Genomic DNA, 20642 nt, shown 5'->3' with positions numbered 1-20642 from the left:
CGTATAAAAGTCAACACTGACAATGGCAGGTTAAATAAAATTTTACTTCTAAGTAATGTACGTTCACTGTGTTTTCATAAAATACGTCTTGGAATTAATCCCGATGTAACCTGAGAGTTTTGCGACTAATAGCTTGATACAGTTTCCATAAAGATTATAGTATGGTGGTAACTTTCCGACCATGTCCGATCCTAATAAGATAATTTATGGGCCTCCACAGAGTGAAGGTTTGTATTAACAGATTTTGTTTTTACGAGAAATGGCTGTCTGCCACTTACTCAACCTATTAGGTCCATACTCATACACAAATTGAAAAACAATAGGTGTACTTGCCAGACCCAGGATTTGAACCTGGTACCCACAGATTTATAGGCTGACGCTTAAGCCACGCAGCCATCGTAGGTGTTTTACTATATAAAAAATAACATTCTCTGCGGTAGCAACATTGCTTGTAAATAAAATAGAAAACTGTTATTATTACGTACGTATTTACAATATTACACAATTTCACTTGTAAAAAAAACTAATTTTACGACTGTACCACTAATGCATGACGTTTTAATGCCAGTGCGACAAAGGCAAATAAATCAGTGCAGGTGCTATAAATGAACATGTATTTAGAAATGACTTGCAACTAATTTTACCATCAGACTTAGTAACCCTTTTCAGTTTCACTGTCATACATTTAGGTTCAATAACATCTTCATTATGAATGTAACTGATTATAAAACGACAATATAATGTTTATCAAATTTTAAAACCCTGGCATTATCAAGAGACACGTTTATAATTTTAAAAAAAAATAGATTGTTAAATAACTATTATGAACTCATGGATGCTGGAAATATATGTCAAATATTGGAGGCAAAGCAAAGCGGACTACAAAGTAGGTATATGAGCAAAGAAGGAATAGAGAGGAGTACCTACAGTTGTTGCATGGCACTCGTGATGGTTTGATATCTTAGTGATTTTCGGGATGCCAGCGTAGGATTAATTTATCCCCCACATGCCACATTACCAAATACCATATTATTTGGAAATTAATTGTTACGGTATTCAATAGAAACTAAGGACCTTCAATTTAAAGTAACTGGACATTAGAGGCGTAAGTATTATCTCTGATTGGTGGCATCAATTTAATGGAAGGTTGCAAAACATAATCTAATGAGTAGTGTCGTGGTTGAGTAATTGAGTCGGGCGATAGTTTGGCAAAACAACATTGCTAAAAAATGGGAACAAATTATTTTACTTTTAGTTCAGAGATAACATCCAGGCAACAAATGTATCCGGATTAATTCTAAGTGGAATTTGATTAAAAAAGCATCAACAAACTACACATTTAGAAAAAATAAATTGGCAATAAACGTTTACTCATTTGAGTCATTATGAATAACGAGGTATACAAAACGATTAGGCAATTAGTCAGTAAGTGCCTACAATGTACCATTATTACTGTTGGGCCATTTGCAAATGAATGTGGTTGGTGTTTGCGTACAAAAAATGGCTTCATTTTGCAAGCGGTAAACTTGCCACGGTTCATTATTAACTCGATTGACGATTAGTCCCTTATCCACCATATTTTATAAGTATACAAGTGAACGGGAAAATCTATATTATATACAAGTCGATCGGTTTAGTTTTCCAATTAACATCTACATGAAAAATACAAAGTTTGTTCAATAATTTTTATTGCCAATTCCAATTTTTGAATTTCACGACAGATCGAGACAGCATAGGTATTTTACAAAATTTTACAAATATTTAAACAAAATCAGTTTCGACTTCCCAGTCAACGCAATAAAATTCGTTCTTAACTAAATACTTCTCTTCGCATACGCGTTGTGTAAACAAAAATATTATACTTATTTTGTAATTTCTATTGAGCCTCAATAAATTAGTTCACAAAAACAGTGTTCATCCTGGCGACCATACACTCTTACTAAAAAGATTCCACCCCTTCTCGCCGCCATTCCACACCGTATTCGTCCAGAGCCACAATGGCGGATTATTAGTACCGTGTTTGAAGACAGTGTTCCGAATTATGTATGTAAAATATAGTAGACAGGCAACATATATAGGGATTCTTTGGATATTTAATAACGCTTGCTATATAATGTGAAGGAATCCTGAATGATTACTCCAATAGCTTCTTCAGTCTAGTCTAGATGAGAAAAGACACGTTGCTCTTAACAACAAGACGCCAATAAAGTCGGTGATACGGATAATACCGTGACTATAATCTGTGGTGCTTTAGTCTTTGGGCGATTGATACATCAAATCACGTATCATTAAAATTCCACAGATTCCTTACAGATAGAAATTAAGCAAATATTAACAAGTAGGCAGGCAGGTTAACGCTACGAATGTGACAATGGTTTCCTAAGCCGAAACACCTGTCATGGAGCGCACATATTTAGTATTTTGTAATACAACGCCGTATAATATAATATTAATGAGAATAAATGGCCAAAAACGATTCATAAACAATATGTTTAAATACACTGTCAAATAATGTGTTATTTTTATTAATATTATTAACAGATCAGACTTCTTATTGTCGATGATTTATCTTGTAATTCGTCCAATAAAACTTCACCCACGTTGCACATGATGCTTGTACCGAAATAAAATAGCGTCTATTTTTTGGCAATAATAATATTATATTCAAAATTAGAAAACATTTTTTCCTAATTTCCGGTAGTTGCCCACCACATGCGCGCGTAAAAAGAGATAAATTCAAAAATACACGATTACTCAAGTAACTTACAAAACAGCTGTGAACAGAAAATAATAAAACACACATTTTATGACTAAATCGGTGGCACGCGGTTTCATAAAAAAGGGCTTAATATAAAAAAAAAGATCTTCATTGTTTTATTCCTCGTAGGACACGGTTGAATAAAATGTTTGCCTAAGGGTTCTACCACGGCATACAGTCAGGCCGTGACAGGAAACTGTAAAGTATAGATTGTAGTGCTAATTATTATTGCTCACACTTCGAACCCAATAATATAGTAAACTGTAAAAAAATGTTTGTTGCATATTGAAATAAATGCTAATAATAATCAATAATCCTCATTTATTGCATACAGGTTGCCGCATTGTTTTCGAAGATAATCGATAACTAGCACTGCCACGTAATTCGCAGTTCAGTGCCACGGCCTGCATACAGTCAGCTAAGTTTGACTAACAAGTTATTTCCGACACGCGTCGGTAATCCTAAACATTGCAAACCTACCTATATTACAATATGTTAATTAATAAACATTCACGGGGAAGAATTTAATTTTTCACATTAAAAATTCCCACTCCCTATTTTTAATTTGAAGCTTGTACATTTAATCATCTGTCCATTTCTCAAATTATCGACATAGCTCTTTGTCTCTATTAATATAATTTATATAATAGCGGTGACTGAAAATAAATGTAGAAATATTACAGACCCTAACATTCAATAATCTTTTCCATCTGGGCAGCGATTTTAGAATTCGCAATATGGATAATATTAGAAGTTTATAAATAGGCGTTGATTAAAATTGATACACTGTCACTGTTATTAATTTGGGGAATTTTACGAAAAAAAAATCTCAATACGAAAGCTTGCCAAGTTAAAAAAAAAATTGTGTAAGCCAGCTACGATAATGTATTTATACTGCGAATTTTCACGATTAAAAGCTTGTCAAACGAAAAGCCTTGAAGTAATGTAAAAAAAAGAGTAAGAAATTTTATTGATTTTATACAATACTTACAGGTATGGGCCAACAGGTCGATCGCAGTCATATACGTACGTAATTTGGAAAATTGTATTTAGTGAAGTATATAGTTTTTATATAAAAAGCATTAAACAGATGACAGCTAAAACAGTTAACGAATAAGTTCGATCTTTACAGCACATTTAAATCCGAAACACCATGCGGGAAAACTTTCTGATGTTTTCTATAATATGGCGAAAATGGTGCTGTTTAATATAATCTTAAAAACTAGGGATTTCCAGTCCAATGATAATTAAGCCCTTGTCCAAAACAGCAAATAAAATACGACTGTAGGCTAGCCTACTTCACTATCAAACAATAGGGCTAGACAATGTTTAATTTAATTTAAAAAAATTCTATCAGCAATTTGTATTTTCAATGACAACAAATAAGTTCGACTGACATAGTGTGGTGTGCTCTATTTATATAGAATCTCCACAACCTACTTCCACCCTTCGCTAGTCATTGGCAAAATATAATTGAGAAGCAGTTAAGAATACTTGTTTTCTTTTTCCGAAATTATATCGCTAATTTAAATAATTTACATGATACAAAGTCAGATTAAAATAACACTATAGTATCCCCAAGTACCTACTTTTGTATTAGGTATGAAATCCTTGAAGTTATCCCCTACGATAACCGGCATACATTTAATTTGATTTATTAATATATTATGATAAGTAATATGTTTCCTTAAATCCACAAGCGTTTAAAGCTTGCGTGTAAGCGGCCGAGGAAAAACACTAAGTCATTTCTTTCGCGAGCTTTCGCGTGTCGGCGAGCTTTTCCGCGCGAGAAAATCGTTTAACTTTGCCGTTAACAGTTTACGCATTAACGCAATAGAGCCTTTAATATTGTTGAAAATGCTCATTTCTTTACATAACGTCTAAATATAAATCATTTCCAAGGACGAATATTATTTTTCCTATCGTAAATAAATTTATACCAGGCAGTTAAGTACTTGCTATAAACGGGTGAGGTTTTCAACATGAGGGTTCTTGTATTGATAATTATTAACAAAAAATCCACTTGGGCGGTTTATTTAGTTTTGTTAGACAACATAATATTACAATATTGTACAGTTATCATTACCACAGAGTTACAAACTACAGAGAACGTAATTGCTAAAAGCTTAGCAAAAAGTCAATGAATTAATTACATGACCATGAAAAAATGGCGGGTGATTACTAATAATTGGAATAAATTACACTCAACAAAATACCTTGTTACAAATGGGTCATAGGAGCGATTTTCTCGGGTGGAAACAGAAGACGATCAGAGAAAAACGACCGCGTGTATTTTTCAGGATACAGCATCGATAGAAACGGCCATTTAAAAAAATATCGGTGTAGAACATGGTTAAATTATTATATTTACATAGATATACTATATCCGAGTCTTTCGAATCTTCTACTAACATTCTAAAGTTGTTTTCCAAACTATAATATTTCATGTCCAGTAAATTGTATTGTGGCCGTTCTATGATTTTTTCCAGTTACCTGCCACAGTCTACTTTCCATCAATAGGCAGAATTCGCCATTGATAATAATATAATAGTGTCATACCTACTATACTATGTTTATGTGCAGCAAAGGCTGCAAACATAAATAATGTCCAGCACTGTGGAGTTAATATAAGTTTACTTCCCACAGTAACAATAATAATAATATAAATATATCGTATGGCAATAAATACTGTCCACAACACAATAATTTATATATTCACTACAATGTCTCTAATAATAATATGATATGTTAACCGCAAACATCTACGCTGAAACATACATGTAGTAAACACACCAACGCGGTGAAGATAATTATTATGTGGCTGTAGTAAATTATATCTATATCCTAATCGGCGAAATTACATTTGGTTAAATCTAATCACGGAAAACTTGTGGTTTTGCTAGTATAGTCCACATCATCACACAACTGTTTGCTACATCATCATAATCAAGGAAGAGTTGCTTACTTATCTGGTATAGAAATACAAAGGATAAAACTAATATAAAAGACAAAAAACCACGGCACGCTGACATTACCAGGGTTTGTACTATCGGAATCCCGCACGATTTCTTGATTGAGAAAGGTTTACAATAATTATCCCTAATACTGGGTGGTTATGCCAATTATGACGGCCCTAATACACCCGACATCATTATCCTTGCCAGACCTACTGTTAACAGGCGGTCATTCTGCAACCGAGTGTACCATATTATAAAACATTAAGACGTCATTCACATGCACTGGCACGCCGCGCAACGAGCGACTCAATAAACAGTAGCGCGCAAGAGTGGTAGTGCGAGTGAGGGACCAAACCAGACCGCGGAGCCAGCCTCATCATCATAAAAGGTCAGTGCCTAGCATCCTTGATATAACCTCCCCAGCATCCGAATTGTTCCGTCTAATACAGTCCACGAAAAAGAGATAACGCCGACATCTTTGACATTTTTGGCAAACCAATCAATGTCACGTATCTATTGCAATTTGATCGTAGGTGCAAGAAATCCGAAACTTGTCCCAGTAGATTAGGGAAATCGAATTTGTCACTCACACCCACAAATTTTAACAATAAAATTAGCATAATTTTTTCGTATCTGTATTTAAAAAAACTTTTAAACTATAATAATCACATTTATCGTCGTATTATTAAATGAATGGTTCATTTTGTTTTTAATAAAATTAATAATTTTATGGATAAAGCATTATTCAAAATTTGTCTTGTTTTTTTTCAGATTCGTTAACAATCGTTAACGTCAGAATCGAACACCTCCTCGCGCATTATGGTGGCCTGATAATTTATGACATTTCATGATGAATTTGGTTTCACAACATACTGCCGTAGTCAAAGAAGGTCTATAATTCAAAAACTGTCTCTAAATTTGATCAAGTTCAAGAATACAAATCTCGGAATCCCGAGTTTGAATATTCTGGCCGGGATTGCAATCCCTACATACTATCTTAATATATTATGAAAACAAACACGGGAGCAAAAGCTCACGCATGAATTTTGTAAATAAAAATACACTTTTACAAAAAAGCTGGCAGAGTAAAAATAAACACGAGTTTCCGAAGATGTTTTTTTCGTTTACGTTAACTCACTAGAAGAGAGACGAGATATGTTTACGCGAGGTGCGTAACACATTAAAGTAAGTAATGTTACAACAACCAATAATGAACTGCAGACGATTCATTTTATCAGTAATTTACTATTTTACAGTCAAAGATGTTGAAAAAACCTTATTTTACTCTACAGAGATGGAGTCAAAATGTATGAAATTTAAGCAAAATAAGGACTTCAGCGGTTCTAATTCTATACACAAGGCTGCTTTCGGTCCGCTACGGCACTTAAATAGGATAGGAAAGTATAATAATTCAGTTATAATTGTTAAAATAAATAGGTACTATGTTTTAACAGCACCTCTCTTGGCTGTGATAAATTTTAGACAGAGATAGACAGTTTTGACAGTTCAGACGGCTAACTTCTTGTAATTGTTACAATAAGTGTTAATAATTCGATACTATCCTACCCTATTTAGCTGCCGTAGCGGACCGAAAGCAGGCTTGTGTATAGAGTAGACCCGCTGGTCTACTTATTAAGTTACCTACAAGTGACTTCATATGAAGAGAACTTCACACTATTATGCAGTAAATTATACGCAATGTGCAGACATTGCCGAAATTAGCTTCGAATACTTATATTCATATTATTGGATAGTGTATAATTAAATTTATCGACTTCAATTTGACATTTCATACATCTCACACATTGCCGTATCAAAGTATAATTATATTTGAATATAAAATTGAACTGTGGAAAGATACTTCCTCGTCAATTTTATGTCATCATCATCATCAGGGGCGCGACAACCCGGTGTGGGTCCTGGCCTCCTCCAACAGCTCCCTCCACCTGTCCCTATCCAGTGTGGTCGCTTTCCAATTTGGTACCACCAGAATACGGCAGTCACTGGCAGCTCCATCTAACCAGCGAATCTTTGGCCTCCCTCTTCTTCTACGTCCTATTGGATTGCTGGACATCACTCTCTTTGCCGGTTCATTGTCATTCATACGGTGCACATGACCTAGCCATCGCAGTCTCCCAATCTTAATTGATTGAACTGCGCTGCAATCTTCGTACAGTCCGTAGAGCTCAGCATTATATCTTCTCCTCCAATTGGTGCCATCCCTGATCGGTCCATATATACGGCGGAGAATTTTTCTTTCAAAGATGTTCAGGGCTCGTTCATTTCGCAGAGTTAATGTCCAGGTTTCCGATGCGTAGGTGCGTCAATTTTATGTAGGCACCCAAAATACATTGACAATTTATTATTGGCATTAGTTTCACGCGCGATGATTTCACATGACACGCGAATGTTTTATTTTGATATTATTTTTACAAAAAGCTTTACAAATAAATGTACTTATAAGTATATATAATATTAAAAAATAATGACGATATAGCCATGCATAATATATTCTTTGCTGTTGCTAATATCATTTACCAATCGATGCGCAAACGGAAACGACGAAATTCATGCATACATGACAGATCGCATTGTATAAAAAATGGTAAGAAAATACTCTTCAAGAATAAACATTATTTTAAATGTAAATACATAATTTGATGGGTCGGCCCTTAGGCTTTATGCATCAAACATGCAAACAGGGCGGCGAGGGATGCCGCATCGCGAACCTCTGATTTTGATCGATTTACAATGCTTGATAACCACTACTAACACTGAGCAATTCTAGTGTCAATTATACTAAGTATGTAATACAGTAACAGACCATTTCATTTCCACTAAAGGCTGTACCAAATAAGAAACAAAAGTTTGGTGGAGGAGGCCAATAAAGCGGGATGTATTTTATATTCTGGGGCAAAACATATATCACTCCTTGTGAAAATCAAGGACGAACAAAAATAATTTATTGATCGGCAGTTATTCAAATATAACAGCTTGATATTTTGCTTCAAAATGGAAAACAGTTCAGTGATGGAGAATATATGAAAGAAGCAAGGTTAAAATACTCCCAAGATCTCTTTGAAAATTTTGAAAACAAGAAAAAAAATATTCAAATAATAAAAGATATACCTTCAGCTAGAAACACGATGAAAGATATAATCTCAAGAGCTCAGTTGTAATTTTTAATTTTTTTAATATAATTTTTCCCAATGAAAAACTGTTCGGCACGTCAGACAGTCGAAAAATAATATTTGGGAAAGTTTGGCACGCGTACGTAAAAAGGTTCGCTAACCCTGAACTAGGCTATCGAATGGCATAAATATTTTTTTTTTTAAATATGTTGTGACATTCCAACGGTCTTGCAGTGGACCCTTCAAATGATTTTTCATATGCGACATAAAATAAAAACCGGCGAAATATTCTTATCAACGAAGCAATCCTTCATGTATTTCTTTGAAGATTTTGAGGACCATGTGAAAGGGGTAAAAGTGAGTATAAATAACACGATATGAAAGATGAAATGTGCAGTAGAACGACGTACGACGACATGTGCACCATGAAAACGTGGCGTCGTGACCAGGGGGATGAAAGTTCCATACAATCAAATTTCGGTCACGTGTTTTTTTTGTGTTTGGTCGGCTTTTCGCCAGATGGCTGAATAATAATTATTTTTGGTTAATAAACAAGATATTTTATTCTTATCTATGGTGTTGAACCAAGGTTAGCCAATCATCGATCAGGGTGAAGTTTATCCGAACTAGCAAATTATTTCAAATTATTCAGTAACGTTTGACATTTCCAATTGCCAACTGCCATTTATTTTGCTTTGAAAAATTGAAATTACAACGTTACGCATTTTATTATTAATTATATTTTATTGTACTTGTCTACCAGAATAATATTATAACATTGGTATGTATTGTCTATTACTTCTGTTAATTTTGTTGTACAAGACAACTGTTTGATATATTAGTGTAAAATAATATACCATCCCATGAGAAACATAATTTGATCTTACTTTGAATACTGATAAAAATAGTGCTATGCCAGTTATTTCAATATGAATTAAGTACTCGAGCAGTAACACAATGCATATTATTTGATGCAATTGAGGGGTTTTCGTAATCAATGGAATATTATAACGTTTCGTACTAAACCGAACATTTTCAAAAATTTGACAATGCAAGTTAAGCATTTTAATCTTTCGGTACCTATGTCATACAATAGTATTCGATGAAATTGATACTTCCAAACAATTATTACCTATGTGATATTCCAGATTGATTGCAGATCATTCCAGAATTTCAAGATGCCTCGTCATTGCTGGGTACCAGATTGCAAAATTAAGGGAGTGATCTGTCACGCATTACCAAAGGCAGACTACCAACGACGGCAATGGATCAATTTAATCGGCAATAGTAGAATTAAACTGTTAAAATCACCTGACAACGTGGGAGTGTGCAGAAATCATTTTCTCCCGACAGACTACTGTGGAAAGAAGCTAAAAATGGGTGTGTGTCCATCTCAAAACTTGACAACCCCATTATCAGATAGTGATTCAAACATAAATCTGACGGAAGAAAATGATCCTTCCACTCATAGAATAGTATTAAACTTTGAAGCACGCGGTATTTCTGATAATTATTGTAGTGTGATTCCCTCTGAATCGCCTATTATTGATCTTGCGATTCCCTCTGGATCATCGTCTAATATTGATCTTGCGATTCCCTCTGGATCATCGTCTAATATTGATCTTGCGATTCCCTCTGGATCATCGCGTATTATTGATCTTGCGATTCCCTCTGAATCATCGCCTAATATTGATCTTGTGAGCCCTTGCAGTCCAGTAGCAATACCTGCTTTTATCAAAGGTGAGTGATTTAAACATCTATTTTTATTGAAAATTAGATTAATCTCATATTATTTGAAACTCCAATCCACCTTATGCATTTTACATTTACTTATATATTATAACATAATGGGTGCATGTACCTAAATAACACGTTTGGATATCCATACATTAAATTATAATCATATTGTCAAAATATTTCAAATGCCGTATAATGTGTCTTGCAGATCGTACACCTGAAAATTTTCCTATGAATCTGACGGCCTTGACACCCAAGGCTCGAATGTATCGCCGCAAGTGTTTGCATTTGGAAAAATACATCCGACGAAGAAATAAGACGAACTTCAAGCATAGGATAAAGGGGGCAGAAAAATTTGCAGATTCACTAACCTTCGTTCAAGCCACCAAAGGCCTGTCAAAAATACAGCGAGACTTTTTCAAACTCCAATTAAAATCATGTAATTTAAAACCTAAAGGGCGACGCTTTACCGAAAGAGATAAAGTCTTAGCCCTCACTTTACTTAAGCAAAGTGGAAGAGGATATAAATTTCTGTCAAAACTTTTTACATTACCATCTATCCGAACTTTGCAAACATTATTATCATCTGTTCCTATCTCCACCGGTATCTCTGGTGTCATTATTTCTCAATTAAAATCAATAGTTAGTGGTTTTACTGACCATGAAAAATATTATACACTCATGTGGGATGAAATGAGTTTACAACCGCACTTAGATTATAATAAAAAAAGTGACTTGATCGAAGGTTTTGAAGATTTTGGGCATCTGCGTTCTAAAAAAATTGCAGATCATGTCCTTGTCTTCATGATACGAAGTGTGGCTGGTAATAAAAAGCAGCCAATAGCGTATTATTATTGTGAATCTGCAACTAAGTCTGCTCAATTAGTTCGTTGCATTAAAGAGGTTTATAAGGCAGTAGTCTCCACAGGTATGCATTGTTCATAATATAATTATAGAAATAATATCAGTGACGAAGGGTGGAGGTAGGCTGTTAAGATCCGACATTAATAGAGCACACTAAACTTTGTTAATCATATGTATTTATTTTTATTGAACAAATTAATTCTTAATTCAATGAAATCAAATAAGTATGAATAACAAGTTTAGTTGGCACTATTTATGTTGGATGTTAACAGTCTACTTCCGCCCCTCGCCACTGCATTATATGAAGAAATATTATATATTTTATTATTGCACGTATTCTAATTGAAAGAAACGCATTCCAAAATAAATGATTTCTATGGATTTTGAAAGAGCTTTTGCACAAAATTCTATTTTGAAGTAGAATATGTATTTTCAGTTAGAACATGTGTATTATACCTGTATTATATATTTTACAGGTATAAAGATAATCGCAACAGTATGCGATCAAAGCGCGACGAACATTGCTGCTTTGAAAAGTCTACGTGTCAATACAGAGAGACAAAGAGCCGATACCGGATATGAACGTATGTATTTATTACCTGTGTATATGTCAAATTAATTCTAATATTTTACATATTATTATATGCTTTTCACTTATTCGTTTTATTCTCAGGTATCACAATAGAAATTATCAAAGGACAAGAGATTGTCGCCCTCCTTGATGTGCCTCATTTATTGAAAGGGATGAGAAATAACTTGATGACAAAAGACCTTATGTATTTCGATGGCAAGACAATTAGGTACGCATCGTGGAAACATATTATTGATCTGTATAAGATAGATCAGGCGAACGTCGGCAATTTGAGGCTCATTCCCAAAATAAATGAGACACATATTTTTGCATCGAAAATGAATAAGATGAAGGTGTCGACTTGTGCCCAAGTGCTAAGCCAGAAATTTGGCAGTCACCTGGTGTTCTGTGCCACACAAGGTAACTTGGTTTTATATATTATGTAACTAATTCAATAACATTTAACTCAAAATCTGATTATTTTTATAACAGTATATTAAAATAAATTAAAAAAGCATTTATAATTTTAAAGTTATCAGTTATGCCATCATGGATTAATTAAATATTTCCACCTGAATTAACCCTGCTGCAAAGTCATTCAAATTTATTTAATTACATATAAGAGTAATTTCCAAATTATAAAGTATACATGGAAGTACACCGAATTAGCTAGGCGAGTAGATACTATTTTCAGAAGATACTGAATATCTTTTTATTTCGATTCCAGGGGTAGTGATGCCAAACGGACAAATCATCCCAAGGGAAGCTGAATACACCGGCAAAATGCTATTGTTTTGGGATGAAGTTTTTGACTCTGTGAATGGAACCTCACTGAAACCACATCCGTATTGGAAAACGAAAAGGGTTTGCGCTTCAAAGGAGTCATTACACCGAAAGGAGTCATTCCACCGACAATTCTGGTTTGATAGTATAGTAAAAATTAGACAGATGCAATTTGTAGACCAACATAAAAATCCAGTACCAAAGGTGCCATCACTTCTGAATTGGGAAAAAACTTTGGCTGGTTGCATTAAAATATTGGATATATTGCATGATGTGGGATTTGAGTATGTAGCTTTTCGTAATTTCAACCAGGATTCGCTGGAAAATTTCTTTGGCAGTATAAGAAGCCACAATTTTCGTAATGTCAATCCCACACCATGTCAATTTTCAGGATCCTTTAAAAGCCTTTTGATTAACAATTTAATGTCTAGATATTCCATCAGAAATAATTGTGAGAAAGACGATGCTGATGGTCTTTTTGAGAATTTATTAGGATTTTTAAAACAAACCGATGAAACCCCACAAAACCTTGATGAAAGCATTTCAGGCGTAGTTTCAGAGGATTATTTGGAAGATAATTTAACGTCTACGAATGGTAAAATGTACACTGCTGGTTATGTTATTCGTAAAATTTCAAACTCTTGTACGCATTGTAAACGCGACATGAACACCGAGCCTACCAGCAAGCACGCTAACGTAGCTATGCGAGAATTCGGAAAGGATAGAAAATTAAAATATGCCTCTGACAATATGCTTGACTGCTTCAATTCAACTGGAAAATTAATTAGAAATTATTTATCAGAAAATGCTTCTACGCATAATATTCAGGCAAAATTAAGAACCAAAATTCTTCAGAAAATTGATTTCACCGTTTTTTCGTGCCCTCTCCATAAAGAAGAGATTAAGGATAGATTCATAAAATGTATGCTTTCTTTACAAATACATGCTTTCTGTAATACTGCAAATAAAATTCTAAATGGCAAATTAAAATATTCGGGGAGAAATAAAGTTTATTTAGCAGCTGGTCAAAAATATAATAGTAGGCGAAGAAGGCCTGTGCGATAATATTTGTTTAACAATAAAATTATTTGTACAGATTTTACACTAGTACCTATGTACTGGTAAATAATTCCTAATTTTACTCCAGTTGTTTACTACAGTTGTGATTTAAGTTACATATTGCGTTTTTCTAATTTTTATGCTCTGGTTATTCACTTTATTTTGGGGGATTTAACAACATTCGCAGTGCACTGACATTGACACCTCATGACAGTTATTCTATCTCTTTTACAAGGTAAAATTAAAATGTAATTATTATTGTCAACCATTATATAAAATAAAATCATATATTTATTTAAATTGAGATGTCAATGTCAAACCATTGAGGCTGCATTTTTTTAAACATTTTTTGAGAGTAATGAGGAGATATGGCAGCGGACCATGATTCGTCAGATCCGAGACGGAGGAGCGACATTGGCCCAACTAAAACAAAAAGATAAGTGAAGAAGCCTATATCGTAATGTTTATTTAGAATTAGTATCATTTGTACATTTTTTTTAAATCAATAATGATGGATAATGTTTGTTCTCAGTTGTTTTGTAGTTGCATTTTGCATCTATCACTTTTTTCTTCATCGAATATTTGCGATAATTGACATATTACGGAGTGAGTTATTATTTGTTCATTTATTTTTATAGTTAACATGTTGGAACGGTGGCTGTTGCAGCCTCCCATCACATCCAACTGGACATGGCTCGGCTGCGTGCTACATATGCATCAATGGATTCTCAAGCGAGTCCGGTTTTACATCGTCCACTCGAGGCGCAGGAGCGACATTGGCCCTGGCTCAGCCAAATGCTACGGAACGCCCAAAACAAAAAGATAAGTGAAGAAGCCTATATCGTAATGTTTATTTAGAATTAGTATCATTTGCACATTTTTTTAAAATCAATAATGATGGATAATGTTTGTTCTCAGTTGTTTTGTAGTTGCATTTTGCATCTATCACTTTTTTCTTCATTGAATATTTGCGATAATTGACATATTACGGAGTGAGTTATTATTTGTTCATTTATTTTTATAGTTAACATGTTGGAACGGTGGCCGTTGCAGCCTCCCATCACATCCAACTGGACATGGCTCGGCTGCGTGCTACATATGCATCAATGGATTCTCAAGCGAGTCCGGTTTTACATCGTCTACCTGAGGCGCAGGAGCGACATTGGCTCTCGCACAGCCAAGTGCTACGGAACGCCCAAAAAAAAGTAAATGAAGAAGCCTATATCATGTTTATTTAGAATTAGTATCATTTGTACATTTTTTAAAAATCTAATACTGATGGATAATTTTTTTTTACGTGCATTTTGCGTGTGTCTTCATTTTACTTCTTTCAATAATTACGATAATTAATATTATTTCGGAGTGATTTATTATTTGTTTTTTACTTTTACTTTTATAGTAAATATGGAACAGCCATCGATGCAGTCTCCCATCACATCCAACTAGACATGGCTCGGCTGACAGCGGACTTGACGTTAGAAGATGCAAGAAGACAGGCGAGCAATAGTGATTAAAATAATTGTAGTGTTTTCAGTGATCAGTTATAATTTATTATAATATAAAACAAACGGCTCTCATGTAGGAAAGCCTACCTGTCAAATTTCATAGACAACTACAGAAAAATATCTATCGTGTTGTTGTTATAATATATAGTGAAATCATGTCCTTATTAATGTGCCGCATAGATCCTTAGTTACAAAGGCAAAATATAATATAAATATTTAAATGATGTTCCAAGAAGGATTAAATTTTATTCATCGTAAATGATTATTATATTATGCCGTGGTTGTCTATGAAATCTGATGGGTAGGCTTTCCTACATGAGAGCGAAACATAGTTTAATAATGTTTCCATTTATTTTTTTAATACTCGTATCAGTTAAACAAACTACTTACTCAATAATAATGTTTATAATATTTAATTTCATGAATGTTAATATTTTACTTGATAACTGTTACTATACTTATTGATTTTAAATTTTATAAATAAATGTGTGTAATTTATATAATTGCCTTTTATTTATTTCGTTTCCCATGCCTGAATATGAAAATAAATTCAAATTTGGTGGGCTTTTTAATTTTATTTCAAAGCCTTTACCATAGATGGTGCTGTTTTAGTGGGAATACTTTTGTTAGCCTCTTTCGAATCTATTTACGTATATTATCTATGGTCGTGACGTCGGGCGCCGTGAGAGAAAATCCCGGGAGATACCGGATCTTTTCGGATGAATGTCACAGTTGCCAAATAAAAAAGAACTGTCGTAAATTACACCCAACAAAAGTATTACAAACAAAATAAATAGGTACTACATTATATAAAACCAAAATGCCTACATACTCTAGTTTAGTTTATAGCTATACTATAATCAAATCCATATAATGTATTAGGTATGTTACAGTGAGTTATACCCCGTTTACACGTGCATGGATTTACTGCTGGCAGTACGTATTATCGCGGCTATAACATTAAAATGTACTTACGTGTAAACATGTATTATCCTGCAGTTGCAAGATGCATGCATGAATCAAAAAAGTTCGGAACCTTCTGAATTTTCATGCGACAGTTGGGATTTTTTCGATCTGCGCCTGTGCAGTAGAACGATAGTGGCAAACATGCAGGCAAAAATTGAACTACAACGCGGAAAGACTCATTTTGAGGTTAACTGATTTTTACGACCTGTCAAATAGTACCATAAAATGACAACATCGCGTCTCGCTCACTCTTGAAGAATGAGATTGGCGAGACAGTCAGCACGTTTACGTGTAAACAGTAATTATTGTCACGACAGTTTAAAATGCACACACTACAGGTGCTATTAAGATCGATAACACAATGGTTGTAAAATAAATCTTATTACAATAACCTCCGAGTATGCAAGATGCAAGTTTCTGTTCCACTACTAGTGAAAAAATTCGTTATTCCCCGCCGAACCAAACAATATACGATATCATAGCATGTTAAAGAATATTTTTTGCTATAGGTACTAGATCGAAAAACCGATCGTAGATTCTGATTGTTATTTTCGTACAGGGATAAATATTGATTGGAATATTTTGTCTTCGAGTAGTTACAGTTTTTAGTAATGTTTTGACGACCAAACGAATGACAAAATGCTACAAGATCACGAAAAAATAGTCCGATCGTATTGTAATATTAAAGTGAATTAAAAAACGAAAATGTTTCATAGATGAATTCAAAAGGATATATCAGAAGGTATAAAATAAATAATTACAAGATAAAAAGAAATTATAACAACGTTTTTAAATTTCCTGTTGTATCATATAAACTTGACTTGACTAGCTTAAACGATCAAAAAAAATTGTATAATACTGAAATGTCATTTTGACATGTCATATTGATTTCCATAGTAACGCACGTATATATTAATAATTTAGTTGCTAGGACCCCAGACCCCTAGCAACCAATAACAGTGGATTGGATTACGGATTTCTTCCGAAATACCTTTTCATACAAAACAGAATTAACTGAAAATGCATTCAATTCTACTTAAAGATGGCTAAACGTATTAAAAAAAATGCATTGGCATCGTGTTCTGATGTATTCTAAAAGTTTCAAATGTCTAGCTAGTCGGGAAGTTAGATAAAAATCGATTGCAAGATTTGTACTGCATAAACAACCACAGGACAAATAAGAATACGACCTAATAAAAACGTTGTAAAATATGAACGCGTATTCCTTTCGTAGGATTTATCTTGGCAATGTATTCTGTACATTCAATAATTAATGAAATTGAGTGATTGAGTGAATCCAAAATTGAGTTTAAATGATTTGGAGTTTATAAACGGCGGTCCTCATAGTCCAATTCCTAATACAGCGGGTTCTAGTTTCGTTAGATTCCCGGTACAGATATGTGATTCTATCAAATCATGTATGGTTCTGTGATTGACTACTCACTGGGCCTTATCTTTAGACACGATGTAATTTAACAACTTTGAATTTACTGAATTAATAAAACAATACAATGTTGTATGTATATGTAAACAGGCATGCACCGTTAGGTACTACTTAGCAGTGGGATTGTACACAAAATTAAAATAATATAGTATCCGATATGAATAATAAATAAGTAACACACAGGTGACGTCATCACCTCACGAATTATAGAAACGGTGGGATCTGATTTACTCACCGGCTTGAAAAAAGTACCTACCTATGAATTGCGTGTATAATTAATTATACGTGTTAATTGTGTATACAATCTTGCCTATTGTTTTGTAAATCTCTACATTACAGCGAGATGGTGACAGTACCTACTCAGGATGGATAAGTAACTCCTATTCAATTACAGAATAGCCGCCTTGGCGCCGGCTGAGCGCACTTACACAATAAAAGCTTTTTCAAATTAGGTGGGCCAGAGATGTCGAATGAATGGTTTTCGAAAGCTGCTGCTTATATGACATATCAATATTAGTTGTCCTGACTCGTGTCCGGAAACTTGTTCGTATGCAGTTTACCGTATCACACTTCACCGTGAAATGTTGTATCAGATATATTTGGCCGTATATTAAAAACAGTCCAACCTCTTTGGGTCGTATACTACTGACATAAAATTCGTGTCTAAATAAAACACGATTCTTGTCGGTTTACACTTTACAGGAAGCCAGCAGAAAACAAATTTTGTAAATAGCCGATATACTGGATTATTTGTTAGGTTAGGTTTTCATTCTTGAATTCACGAATTTTGCCAAAATCAGCCATGAAAATTGAATTAATATTCATATTGACTCTAATAAAATTGTATACCGTATAGTATACTCTCCCGACCACGTCCGATCCTAATAGGATCATATGGGCCTCCTCCACAGAGTAGAAGTCTGTATTAACAGATTTTTTTTTACGAGAAATGGATGTCAGCCACTTGCTCAACCTATTAGGTCCATACCCTGACTCACACACAAATTGAAGAACAATATGTGTACTTGCCAGACCCAGGATTCGAACCTGGGACCAACGGCGTGATAGCCCAACGCTTAAGCCGCGCGGCCACCGTGGGTGTAGTATACGGTCATCTCTTTCCGATAAGAAAGCTCACGGTGAATTGTGCCACGGTGAAATGTTTAACGTACAATGTCCTGGCTTGTTAGCAACTCTCTCCGCCTGTCTATTTTATTTATTTACAGTTTGGGTAAAACAGCAATAAATACGACAAATTATACATCAGAATCACCACCGCCTTACGCTATTTTCAAATGCTAGGATTTTCAAAGCGGTCAATAGATCAGATTTCAGTTTGGGACTAAATCCCAAAGGCCGAAATCATTTGTATTTTACGTGCATTTTTCTCAGTCGACACATCTTTTTTTTAATTAGCATCAAGTAGATTAGTTTGCGCCAATATTGAGACGGTGATTAAATTTCGACTTGGCGTTGAATAACCAATACACTATGTAAATCCATCGCATAATTGCGCTACCTACGGTACTTTCAATTCTCACTTTCAATACATCGCGGTCGTTATCCAATGGAGGAAGATACATTTTGTATGCTGCTCACTTGCAAAGTGATACAACGCCTATTAGAATAGACAAGGCGCGAGACGATTACGAATTCAGAGTTTTGACAAACAGACTAAATATGACTCAGACACCACCGTTGTGTAAAAAAAAAAACACTGCGGAAGCGATCAGCGGAGCGCGGAGAAAAGCTAGATATCGTAACAAGATAACAACATTATAATAGAAAATATCACTGTTGAAATAGAGACAACAGTGAATTAATTAATATTCTGCAACAATTCCCATTGCAATGTATAATGAAGACGAAGGCTATGATTTTGCCTCAAGAAGTACAGCCACATAGAATTTTGTATTTACTTAGTCATTTCCTACTATTTGTATAGATACAAAAAGTGCGCATAAAGCGCGATATATATTATGGTACATGTCGCCTACTATCACGTGACGTCACAGTGAGCTGTCGCTACGGGAAAAAAATGTGTAATGTCGCTTTTCTTGGTGTTTAAAATGTTATCAGACTGATACTCCTTCCCGTAGCAAATTTTCAACATTTAAACGAACATTGTCAGTTAGCAAAATCTGCCGAAATCACCAGAATAACAACGAGGTAACCTCACGTTGAAATGCACTGCATCGACACCTGCATGATGCAATGAACGTTTTTTATCATCTTCTAGAGCCTACACATTTTCGATTCATGTCAAAATCAGGTTTTTTGTTTTTAGTGGTTGGCACTATGTATTTTATATAAGAATGTTGTCTATTATCTATGGTCTGCAGGTTGGATTCTGTTCAAAATATAATCGATTGATATAATATCGAAAGTAATTTTAACGTAGGTACGCACACGTAGAAACACTTAAAATTAATTTTAATTAGCATGAAAAATTAATAATAAGTCAAAATACTAATACATCAGAGTTGGTACTCTATAATTGAATTTAGAGAGATGGTGATCGTTCAAAATATTCTGCAAAATGACGAAACCATAGAATAAATTTGTCGCCGTGACAGCGTGACAGTAACGTGACATGCATCTCAATTTGATCACAACTTTACATGCAACGTTATAAAGCAGGTCGGGGCAGATATTTTAAGGGCAAGGGCTATTAATTTGCATTTTTTTCTAATTAGTGATTAACGATTAAACTTGTTAAAATGCATAAATTTACTCCGGAAAAGGATTCAATTATTTGACAATAACTGAAATTATATTTACAAAAATTCGCGATACCAGAATAATAGGTAAGTATATAGATATATTTTCACAACACACCTATATATTTCCAACTAACTTTCTTCAAG

The 20642-nt window shown here is 34.2% G+C and overlaps 2 protein-coding genes across 2 annotated transcripts in view; one reads left to right on the top strand and one right to left on the bottom strand.

Annotated features, from left to right (window-relative positions):
• Apc (APC-like) overlaps nt 1-20642 on the bottom strand; it is a 137471-nt gene that overhangs the window by 39240 nt on the left and 77589 nt on the right. The gene's annotated exons all lie outside the window — the stretch shown is intronic.
• On the top strand, nt 9055-14686 carry LOC147073317 (uncharacterized). Its single transcript, XM_085945588.1, has 6 exons — nt 9055-10586; nt 10792-11511; nt 11924-12031; nt 12121-12438; nt 12746-13780; nt 14499-14686. The coding sequence occupies exons 1-6, from the start codon at nt 10025-10027 to the stop codon at nt 14684-14686; spliced, it is 2931 nt and encodes a 976-aa protein (XP_085801714.1). The 5' UTR covers nt 9055-10024.

The sequence above is a fragment of the Rhyacophila brunnea genome, unplaced genomic scaffold (assembly GCF_057557595.1).
Source record: "Rhyacophila brunnea isolate RB1 unplaced genomic scaffold, BYU_Rbru_1.0 scaffold_18, whole genome shotgun sequence".
In the NCBI taxonomy this organism is placed as follows: Eukaryota; Metazoa; Arthropoda; class Insecta; order Trichoptera; family Rhyacophilidae; genus Rhyacophila; species Rhyacophila brunnea.
The sequence above is the reverse complement of the archived record's forward strand: the minus strand, read 5'-3'. Positions and strand labels throughout refer to the sequence as shown.

Excerpts from the sequence above, each read along its gene's own strand:
- LOC147073317 (XM_085945588.1), top strand. The coding sequence starts at position 10,025 with ATGCCTCGTCATTGCTGGGTACCAGATTGCAAAATTAAGGGAGTGATC. Across the intron at positions 12,032-12,120 it reads AGCCGATACCGGATATGAAC|GTATCACAATAGAAATTATC; the intron begins GTATGTATTTAT and ends TTTTATTCTCAG. Across the intron at positions 13,781-14,498 it reads TGCAAATAAAATTCTAAATG|TTAACATGTTGGAACGGTGG; the intron begins GCAAATTAAAAT and ends TTATTTTTATAG.